The sequence below is a fragment of the Hemitrygon akajei genome, chromosome 23 (assembly GCF_048418815.1).
Source record: "Hemitrygon akajei chromosome 23, sHemAka1.3, whole genome shotgun sequence".
Lineage (NCBI taxonomy): Eukaryota > Metazoa > Chordata > Chondrichthyes > Myliobatiformes > Dasyatidae > Hemitrygon > Hemitrygon akajei.
The window spans coordinates 11,103,734-11,115,190 of record NC_133146.1 but is presented as its reverse complement, the minus strand read 5'-3'; the positions used below and the strand labels follow the sequence as shown (position 1 = coordinate 11,115,190).

Genomic DNA, 11,457 nt, shown 5'->3' with positions numbered 1-11,457 from the left:
GCAACAGGTTGAGCTGTCACCCTGGTTACGTGGCTGCCGTTAGGTGGATATTGTTCTGGCGGCGAGGGCCGGGGATGGTTAAGTGCCGCGCTCTTACCTGTCAGGGGTCGGGCCCGAGGTAGGGAGGGGAGCGGTCGGGACGGGAACGGAGCCTGAGTGGGGTCAGGGTTTAGGGGAATGAGAGAGAGGGTGGTCAGAGTTTGGGGGATTGGGAGAGAGGGTAGGCAGGGTTTGGGGAAATGAGAGAGGGTGGTCAGAGTTTGGGGAAATGAGAGAGGGTAGGCAGGGTTTGGGGAAATGAGAGAGGGTGGTTAGGGTTTGGGGAAATGAGAGAGGGTAGGCAGGGTTTGGGGAAATGAGAGAGGGTAGGCAGGGTTTGGGGAAATGAGAGAGGGTGTTCAGAGTTTGGGGGAATGGGAGAGGGTAGGCAGGGTTTGGGGAAATGAGAGAGGGTGGTTAGGGTTTGGGGAAATGAGAGAGGGTAGGCAGGGTTTGGGGAAATGAGAGAGGGTGTTCAGAGTTTGGGGGAATGGGAGAGGGTAGGCAGGGTTTGGGGAAATGAGAGAGGGTGGTTAGGGTTTGGGGAAATGAGAGAGGGTAGGCAGGGTTTGGGGAAATGAGAGAGGGTAGGCAGGGTTTGGGGAAATGAGAGGGTGGTTAGGGTTTGGGGAAATGAGAGGGTGGTCAGAGTTTGGGGGAATGAGAGAGAGGGTAGGCAGGGTTTGGGGAATGGGAGAGGGTGAAGTCAGGGTCTAAGGGAATGGGAGAGAGGGTGAAGTCAAGGGGCTTGGGGTTTGAGGAAATGAGAGAGAGGGTGAAGTCTGGGATTAAGGTTTGGGGAAAGAGAGCGTGAAGTCAGGGTGAGGTTTGAGGATCAGGGACAGGGTTGGGGGGAGATAGAGGGTAAAGGGGCAGGGTTTGAAGTCGGGAGGAGATTAGGGATGTGGATATAGTATAGGGTTGGGGTGCTGGCAATGGGGTTATGGAAAGCTAGGGCCAGTTTTGGGAGGTCGAGGAGGGGAGACAGGTCGGATGAGAGGATTAGGTAAGAAGGGAAGTCATGAGGAGTTTAAAGTGGACAGTATGAGTTTGGGGGTCAGGGTTTAGGTGAAGGATCAGGGGAGAGGTTGGAGTAACTAAGAAGAAAGCCTAGGGGAAAGTAGACAGGGAGAGGGGTTAGGGGCATGGTTGGTGATCAGGAAGAAATTTGGGAGAGGGGTCAGGTTGTGTATGGTGGGCATTTAATGGCTCTGGACCTGTAATCACTGGAGTTTTGGAGAATGGGCTGGGGGAGGGGAGTGGATGCTGGAATTTCATTGAAACCTATTGAACATTGAAAGGCCTAGGTAGAGTGGATGTTTCCAGTAGTGGAAGAGTCCAGGATTGGAGGACACAGCCCTTTAAGAACAGAGATGAGGATTTTTTTTAGCCAGAGCATGAGGAATCTGTGGAATTTATTGCCACAGTTAGTGGTGGAGGCCAGGTCATTGGGTATACTTAAAGTGGTTGTTGATAGGTTTTCAATTAGTAATAGTGTAAAAGGTTACTGGAAGAAGGCAGGAGAATGGGGTTCAGAGAGATAATAAATTGGCCATGATGGAATGGTGGAGCAGACTCAATGGGCTGAATGGCCTAATCCCTAATGTCCTTTGTTTTATGATCTTCACCTCATCAAAAAGCTGCTCCCGATGCAATTATGTGGAAATAATTTTGAATGCTATCAGCCTTATTTCGTAAACTTGCCAGACCTTTTACAGGTTTATTCCTGCTTGTGTGCAGCATCCATGGTACCTAACCCCATTCTCCCGTTTCAGAGAGCACTGTTGTCATGTTCAAAGACTGATGTGATAGTGTTGTCAAACCGTAGCTCAAAAGAAAATATTAAGTCCATAGAAGATTACAGACAGTGTACATGTAACCTGCTTATGTAGTATCGTGTATTGATTATGCAGTGTGTGTATACTGACCTTTCTTTTATGTTTAGATTCCGTAAGCCTGTGGTGCAGTGAACATCAATTACAAAGGCCCCACTTTCTGAAGTCAATGACCAGCTCTTTTGTTGTCATGATGCCATGTTACTAAGTGCTCTGTCTCTTTCTTTCCTATACAGAGTTATTATGTGAGATTTGGCCCACTTTGGTGGTATATACAGACCTACAGTCATGAGTGTATAGGGAGTAGAGGGCAGAGGACAGAGGACGCAACCTTGTGGAGCACCAGTGTTTACAGTGATTATTGTGGAAGTGTTGCTACCTAGGAAGCTGAAGATCCAGAGGCAGGTGGGGACTCCCAATTCTCTGAGTTTGGTGATAAGTTTACTTGGAATTATAGTATAGTATTGAATGTGAAGCTGCAGTCAAACAATAGTCTGACAGGGAAGTTTTTTTCTATTCACATGGTCCAGAGATGAGTATAGGGCCAGGGAGATTGTGTCTGCCATTGACCTATTTAAGTAGTAGGTGAATTGCAGTGAGCTGAGGTTGTTTGGGAAGATGGAGTTAATGTGTGTCATGACCAGTGTTTATGACTTATGCTGGGTGCTCTAAAATGTAAGGCTTTCATTCATAAATTTCCACATTAGTCATAAAATGCTCACACAAACACTTAAAGAAAAGGCCATTAAAAGGAAAAGTGTCATTAATAAGCTTCCATACCAAACACTATAGGTTCTAAAATGTGGAGTATTCCTACAGGGAGTAAAGCATTCTGAATAAGGTAATGGGAAATGGTGATTTGTTTTTGTCAGTAATTTAGCAGTACGTCACTGGCCTGCAAAAGGTATTGGGAGGGAAGGAAAAAATATGAAAAAATCGTACACCACTTCCATCGGGTCAGTACGAGTTGCGGTAGATTCAGCGTGTTCTGTGGTTAATTTTTTGCTTCATTTCACCCTTTTCTCTCTCAATGTGTTTTCCTCTAATCAGTTAACCTATGGGCTGCGGATATCAAAAAAAGAGGCAGGTCTGATTTGTGCTATCAGCAATGTGTACCTGTCAACTCAAGATGTGACGTTCACTCACCAGGAGCCTAGTACAGAAGCCGCGTGGTCAAGGTCTTTCCTCTCTACCAGCTGTGCCTTTACCATATGGCTAGGTAAGTAATGTAGCTCTTCAGTAGCCCTGTAAGTCTTTCTGAGCTGCAGTTTTTAATGATTGTGAGACAAACTAAATTTGATATTTTCACTTAATGTGACATCATTTGTACTTTGGCTGTTCTGGACTTGGAACTCTAACAACTTGGAAGAGCAAAGTTCTTTCATTTTCAGTGCCTGCAAATAATCAGGGCCTCACTGGATCACTAGTTTTCAGTGATCTAGTAGCATGACGATTATGTCTTGTGGAGAAGAGGGAATGTACGGGTGTGATGAAATGTCTTGAATAGGAATTAAAGTTGAAAAGTCAAAGTAATTTTGTTATCAAAGTACAATATATTATCATATGCTACTTTGAAATTCATTTTCTTGTAGGCATTTACACAAAAAAGATAACTTGTGTTTTAGAAGTGAATTGTTGGCTTTACGTTTTCACAAATGTAGTGGCAAAGCAGCAGAACAGTAACTACTGCAGTGTACAATGGTGTAACATGCCAGTTTCAGTCACCTATTGGTTTAGCTTGCTGACTGCTTTAAATAGCTCGTATTCCTCTGTAGGATCTTAATGCATCCAGTAAATTTTATCAATGTCATTAAACTACTTATTACATCTTTTTCTAACTTTCAGATGTCCAAGGTTTTGAAAGTGATCTGAGATTCACATGCTTTCAGGGCTTACAGCCCTGCATCCTACTAGAGTGGGAATTTGGACATATCTTCTTGTTCTGCTACCATTGAGAACTTGCTTTACAATGTGGGCTCTCCTTGCATTTTTCTGGCAGACACAATCACACTAAGAAAAATTCCATGCCGTGAAGTAATGTAGAGAGTTACGTTTACAAAATGTTACTCAGAAACAGCTCAGAAGTTTTCTATGTGCTAGTACTTCTAACTTCTGGTAATTTCTCTCCCCTCCTTTCTTTCTAAACCTCTTCAGAGGGTAATTTTGAGTTGGCCACATATATGACTGTGGCATTCACATTCAGTGGCAAGATTCCAAGAAGGATTAAAATTAACTTTTTGGTATTGGCAACCTTTGGATTGTACTTCTGTGATGCATGTCACAGCACACCTAAGCAGCATTTTGAGCAAAGTTTAGCACTGCTCTAACGCCTGCTTTGTGGTCATCAGAGGCACAGATAACAGAGATCAGTCTCTTGTAATTCTACCTTGAGGTGCTAATTGATATTATTATTGAAAATTTAAAAAAAAAATTAAACTAATACAATTCCACAATTGGCACAATTGCTTTACAGTGCCAGTAATTACTGATCGGGGTTCAATTCCCATAGCTTTCTGTAGGGAATTTGTACGTTCTCTTTGTGAGCACATGGGTTTCCCCGGGTGCTCCAATTTCCTCACACATTCCAATGATGTACGTTTAGCAGTAGTAAGTCATGAGCATGCTCTGTTGGTGCAGGAAGCCTGGCAATATTTGTCGGCTGATCACAGAACAATCCTCACTGATCTGATTTGACACAAGCAACGCAGTTTACTGTGTGTTTCGATGTATCTACACGTGTGTGCCAAATACAGTTAAACTTTAATCTTTAGCTTCAAGTTTTTTTTTTTGTAAGACCAAATGAGAAACAAGTCATAGGCATCAACATGCTTTTGGGACCTGGCACCTAATTACATTAATCGTATTTGAATTCTTCCTACGTTATCATCAACCCCACCCATCCTGAGGTTCTGCATCAACCACTACACTACACATTAGGAATAATTGATTATGGCCAATTAACTGTCCAACCTGTATGACTTGGCACCAGATCATCTGGAAGAAAGCCATATCATCAACATGCAAATGCCACACAAAGGTCAGGATTAAATTGTCACTGGAATTGTGAGGCAGTAGACCTACTGGCTGTGCTGATGTGCTGTGGCAGTTTTCTTCAGAAACCTGTTGTCTTTCTGGAAGTGCAACATTTTGTATCACTTCCCATTCTAATGAACTGTTACCAGCTGGAAGTTTCTCACTAGGAACTACTGTTTATTCAGGTGTCTGCATTTAGTCAGCTTTGGGCATTAGAACCTCCCCTTGTAGTTGTACAAGAAGTGCTGGGAGCATTGTAACTTTGCTCTTGCATGCGTCTAATTCACAGAAGACTAGACGGTATTTTTAAAAAATAGATCAGAAAGCATTTATAATTGTCGTCAGTTCAGGTGGTATCTGATGAGGGAGCAAATCAGTTATTTCAAGTTTCTGATCTTCCATCAGCTCACAGGTCTGAAACATTAAATGACAGAGGTAATAAATCTTCATTTCTACTCCTCAGCAACATTCTTCTCTTGCAGAAGATGGTGGGTGAGGGGAGGGGATGGAAGTTCACCCTGGCACTTTATACCAATACGTGTATACTCTCTTCCAAGCATCAAAGTTGAAAGTAAATTTATTAGATATCTAAGTATGTACTGTATGTGTCATCATATACAACTGAGATTCATTTCCTTGTGGGCATACTCGGTAAATCCAGGAACCATAAGAGAATCAATGAAAGACCTCACCCATCAGGGCAGACAAACAAACAATGTGCAGAAGACAACAAACAACAAATACAAAAGAGAAAAAATAGTAAGCAAGTAAACAAATATCGGGAACATGGGGCGAAGAGTCCTTCAGTGTGAATCCATAGGTTATGGAACAGTTTAGTGATGGGGCAAGTGATGTTAAATGAAGTTATCCTCAGTGGTTCAAGAGCCTATGTTTGAGGAGTAATAATTGTGCCTGGACCTGGTAGTGTGAGTTCTGAGGCTCTTGATCTTCCTGATGCCAGCAGTAAGAAGAGAGCATGACCTGGTTGGTGGGACCAATGAGATGGGATTGGTTTTATTTCAAGTTTATTGTCTTTCAACCACATATGTATAGAGCTAAACGAAACATAATTCCTCTGAAGCCAATGTGCAAAACACAATACACATAGTCGCACACAACACTTATAGTTACAATTTAGCATATATAGTCACAAAATAATATTAGCACAAGTCCCTGAGTAACATAAATTGGTGGTGCATGGTTGTTGTCCTGGAACCATGATTCTGCAAAATCAAACACTCAGCAGTTCCTCCTCATAGGGTTAATTATGCAATAATGTCCTGATGAGATTATAAATGAACAGATCTCACTGTAGTGTGTAGAAATATGTTTGAATGAGACTTTGTTGCTGTCTTTGATAGTGTAGCAGTTAGCGCATTGCTTTACAACACCAACTGCAAGATCGGGGTTCGATCCCTGTTGCTGAATATCTATTCTCTCTGTAGATGTATGGGTTTCCTCCAGGTGTTCCAGTTTCCTCCCACATTCCAACGACATACGTGTAGAGTTAGTGAGTTGTGGGCATATGTTGGCAACACTTGTAGGCTGCTCAGCACAATCCTCACTGATTTATCTCATACAATCGACATATTTCACTGTTAGGTTCAATGTACATGTGACAAATATTTTCCTAAATCTTTTTTGCAAGATAATTTGATGCATACAATTAACATGAACTCTGTGTAACTCTGGAATGTTTTTATTCCCACGTTCCTTAATAATAAAGGGAACTTGGGTGTTTTGGGGATGGATTCAATCCTGATCAGTTAACAAGCACTTACCTGCAGTCCTTCAGAAATGGTGCACTGCTTGCTGTGCAGTGTTTTAGGTGGTATATTTTCCCAGGATTGAATTGTCTAATGCGAAAGGGAATATATTTAAATTGAGAGGGGTTAACACAGAAAATCCCAGAGGAACTCAGCAGATCAGCCAACATCCAGATTGATTATGAGGACACTCAGTCCTCGTTTATTGTCATTTAGAAATGCATTCATGCATTAAGAAATGATACAATGTTCCTCCAGAGTGATATCACAAAATAAAAAAAAGGACAAACCAGGACCCACACTGACAAAACCACATAATTATAGCATATAGTTTCAGCAGTATAAAGCAATACCATAATTCGATAGACGCAGATCATGGACGTGGTTTTAAAAAAAAGTCTCAAAGTCCCAATCGACTCCAATAGTCCAATATCGGCAGCAAAGGGAGAAACTCTCCCTGCCATAAACTTCCAGGCACTGACAATTAATGCCTTGGAAGTACCCGACGACAGCAGACTCTGAGTCCATCCGAAAACTTCGAGCCTCTGATCAGCCCCTCCGATACAGCCTCCCGAGCGCCATCTTCTGCCGAGCGCCTTCGACCTCATCCCGGCTGCCAAAACAAGCAAAGCCGAGGTCTCGGAGGCCTTCTCCTCCGGAGATTCTGGACCACGCAGTAGCAGCAGCAGCGAAGCGGGCATTTCAGAAGTTTCTCTAGATGTTCCTCCACGCTCTCGCGTCTGCCTCCATCAAATCAGGATTGTGCACGGATCCCTACTTAACACGGAACAGATATCCATTCTCTGGAGAGGCCACGCGCGCTGTGTTGCGCCGCCATCTTCTCCTGAATGAACAGTTGAAGTTTTGGATTCTTATTGTCAGTGTATTCATTTTCATAGATGCTGCCTCATTGCTGAGTTCCTCCAGCATTTTGTGTGTTTGTTGCTCTGGATTTCCAGTATCTGCAGGATCTCTTGTGTTTCTGAGATGGGGTAAATACAAAGGAGATATGTGGGGCAAGTTTTTTTTACACAGAATGATGGGTGCCCAGACTGTGTTGTCAGGTAGTGGAGTCAAAGACAATAGAGACATTTAAGAGGCTCTTAGGCACTAAATACGAAAAGAATAGAGGGTAATGGACTTAAGCAGGTAGAAGGGTCTAGTTTAGGCATTAATTACTAGTTTAATTAGTTCAGCACAATATCATGGATCTGTTCCTATGCTTTACTGTCCTATGTTGTATATTTTAAATTTTTTTAAATTTAGAGCTACAGCAGAGTAAAGGACACTTCCGGCCCAATGGGCCCATACTGCCCAATTACTCTTATGTGATCATTTAACCTACTGAACTGTATGTCTTTGGAATGTGGGAGGAAACTAGGGCACCCGCAGGAAACCCATGTGGTTACAGAGAGAATATGCATATTCCTTACAGGCAGCGGCAGGAATTGGACCCATTGCACTAAATGCTGTCTACTGTGCCACCCTTTGATGAGAAATAAAAATTAGTAGCAGAGAATTAGCATCTAATGAAGAATGGGCGAGTTTTCAGTCTTCTGATCATTTATTCGTTAACAGCAGTTGAAAATCCTAATCAGGTTGTTAATTTCAATAGTGCAAGTTGGGAGTCTGTTGCTTAAAAATAATGTTCTGTGTTTCCTATATTACAATAATATATCAAATATGAAAGACAATATATACATCTTTATTTGACATTATAATGTGGTGAGGATTAAAAATAATTCAACCATTGCTTTTTAATTTTGTTTCAGAGTTTGTGTCTCCTGTTTGCTTCCTGCATCGTGGCACTTCAGCGTGTCTCTGAAAAACTCTACAGCCAGGCAGAAAGTGACACTTGCTGGTGTCCTCTTCATATTTTGTCTGATGTTCCTTCTTATTTTCATGGAATATCAGCATTGGAAACCACAACTCAAGGACAAAGAGATGGAAAAGTAAGTAGAACAAAAGAATATCATCAACATCATCATCATAAGACCATAAGATATAGAAGCAGAATTTGGCCATTCAGCCCACCGTGTCTGCTCTGCCATTCCATCATGGCTTATCCCAAATCCCACTCAACCCCATACACCTGCCTTCTCACCATATCCTTTGATGCCCTGACCGATCAGGAAACGATCAACTTTCACCTTAAATATGCACACGGACTTGGCCTCCATCGTAGTCTGTGGAAGAGCATTTCATAGATTTACTATTCTGTGGCTAAAAAATTTCCTCATTACCTCTGTTCTAAAGGGTCGCCCCTCAATTTTGAGGCTATGCCCTCTAGTTCTGGATACCCCCACCATAGGAACCATCCTGTCCACAACCACTCTATCTAGTCCCTTCAACATTCAGTAGGTTTCAAGGAGATCCCCATGCTGTTTAAGTAACTTGAAACGATTATGAGCACTTTTAACACTTCAGTGTAAATTGTTAAGGGTGCAGCCTTTCAATTGAAATACGTAAACAAGAACACTTTCGAGAAGGCACTATCTGAAGGTGAGTAGGACATACCTGAATACCAAAGAAATGTTTGTATCGGGCCATTAACCCATTGACAGACTACTGTTAAAATATTGAATGTCAAAATGTGATGGTAGTGTGCTAAACATTTATATAACAAGCATACCTTTGCTATTAACAAAATCTTTGGACTGTTCTGAGCAAGTGATGTAAAACTATTATGATGCCAGCAAGCAGGATTCAATTCTCACCACTATCTATAAGGAATTTGCGCATTCTTCCCATGACCCCATGGGCTTCCTGCGGGTGCTCCACTTCCTCCCTCATTCTAAAAACATATGGATTAGGGCTAGTCAGTTGTGGACATACTATGTTGGCACCGAAAACAGAGTAACTCTTGTATGAAGGCAGTCCATTGTCTGCACTAGGTGTCTGTACTGATTTTGTTCATTTACAGTTCATCCAAAGAACATGGCAGCATATACGGGATGAATTCCTCCGTCAATAAGTATTATAAACTAATGCACAGTTTTATAGTACTGTAGTAGTATTGGTAGTGTTCTAATTTGATGCGTATTTCATTTAGTACATAATTTATTATTCAGTTAAATGGTAGTTTGTCTTTTTTATACCCTTTTAACTATTTCCATGAAACTTTGGCTAATTGGGGCAGTTGCTTAATTGGATGAAAATGTACAGGTCCTGATGTGTTCCAATTAACTGGAATTGGATGTGTTTGCTTTGTTTGAACCCTTACTTTGACCATAGAAGTTCTGAGAGGAATAAAATTATGTATGACTTAATTTCAAAAAGTATTTAATAATCGTAAGAAACCAATAATGTATAAATTGTCATCATGAGTATGGATTTAAAATGTATTTTAGCAAAAGGTTAAAACACAGAATGTAACAAAATCCTGTCAGCAAGAGTTTGATTGGACTCAAAATTCAGTATTGCAGTTGAGTACATGAGAATAATTTTAATTTGCCTGGTATAATAAGAGTTAAAATTCTGTCTATAATTCAGGATTGCTGCCCATAAGTTGTCATTTGAAGATTTATGGCAATCTTGCTCTATTTACGTTCCAGATGCAGCCTCCTGCCAAATTGTTCAGTCATTGTTAGTTATTTTATTCCCATGAAAATCTTCCACTTTGCAGGAACTCAGTCAGGCTTTTTATCATTTGTGGCAAGGGACAGCCATCCGATGAAAGTTTCAGTCAGTGATTGCTATCTAAACTTGCTGTTATTATTCCTTTTTCCTGTAAGGTCTTCCTCAAACTGCTGAGCCAAAAGCAACATTTTAACTCTGTGTCAAGATTTCTTAAAATCTCTTTAAAACTTGCTTTGCTTATGGCTTGATAAACAGAATGTGTTACTGTTTAGTTTGTGAAACAAGAATAGGTATGATGCCACTGATGTACCAACGGTCCTGCTTTATCTACAATTCTCCATTTCCATTGATAACTTGAATCAGATTTATTATCACTGACTTAAAATGAAGTGAAATTTGTCTTGCGGTAGCAGTACAGTGCAAAGCCGTTAAATTACCATAAATTACAAAAAAGCGTGCAAAATGATGGAAGAATAAAGTAATGTTCATTGTCTGTTCATAAATCTGATGATGAAGGAGAAGAAGCTGTTTTTGAATCACTGAGTGTGGCTCTTCAGGATCCTGTACCACCACCTCAATGATAGTAATGAGAATTGTACATGTCCTCGATGGTGAGGGTCCTTAGTGATAGATGCAAACTTCTTGAAGGATGTCTTCCATTGTGAGAAGGGTTGTGCCAGTGATGGAGCTAGCTGAGTTTACATTTGCAGTCTGTTACAATCCTGTGCATTGGAGTCCTCTCCAGTGGAGGCTGTGATGCTCTCCGGCGTATATTTATCTACATTTGTAAGATTCTTTGTGACATCCTCACACTCTTAAAGAAGTAGATCCACTAGCATGCCTTCTTTGTGAATGCATCAATATGTTGGGCCCAGAATCGATCCTCTGAGATGTTTATGCACAGGAACTTGAAACTGCTCACCCCTCAGAGGACTGGTGTGCAGATGCTGGAAATCCTGAGGAACACAAAATGCTGGAGGTTAAGTAGCATCTATGGAGAGTTCCTCCAGCATTGAGTGTGTGACCTGCTGAGCTCCTCCCACATTTTCTGGGTGTGCTTATTCCTTCCGTGGATGCCACTAACATGTACCTCTTTGGAATGTGGGAGGAAACATAGCATCAGGAGGGAATCCATAGAGTCATGAGGAGAACAAACTCCTTGCATGCAGCAGTTAAATTAAACCCACATTGCTGAAGCTGTAACA

General features: G+C 41.5%; 1 protein-coding gene across 3 annotated transcripts in view; it reads left to right on the top strand.

Annotated features, from left to right (window-relative positions):
- The first annotated feature begins 19 nt into the window (after positions 1-19).
- The window catches only part of LOC140715149 (ectonucleoside triphosphate diphosphohydrolase 4-like), a 96,472-nt gene continuing 85,034 nt past the window's right edge, over positions 20-11,457 (top strand). Inside the window, exons 1-4 of one of the 3 annotated variants that reach the window (XM_073026927.1) lie at positions 20-118; positions 2,111-2,279; positions 2,925-3,093; positions 8,446-8,625. In XM_073026927.1, coding sequence (XP_072883028.1) covers positions 3,086-3,093; positions 8,446-8,625 — 188 coding nt within the window. In that variant the 5' untranslated portion in view covers positions 20-118; positions 2,111-2,279; positions 2,925-3,085. Of the gene's footprint in view, positions 119-2,110; positions 2,280-2,924; positions 3,094-8,445; positions 8,626-11,457 lie in introns of those variants that run through there. The other 2 variants (XM_073026928.1, XM_073026929.1) reach the window with 2 other exon arrangements.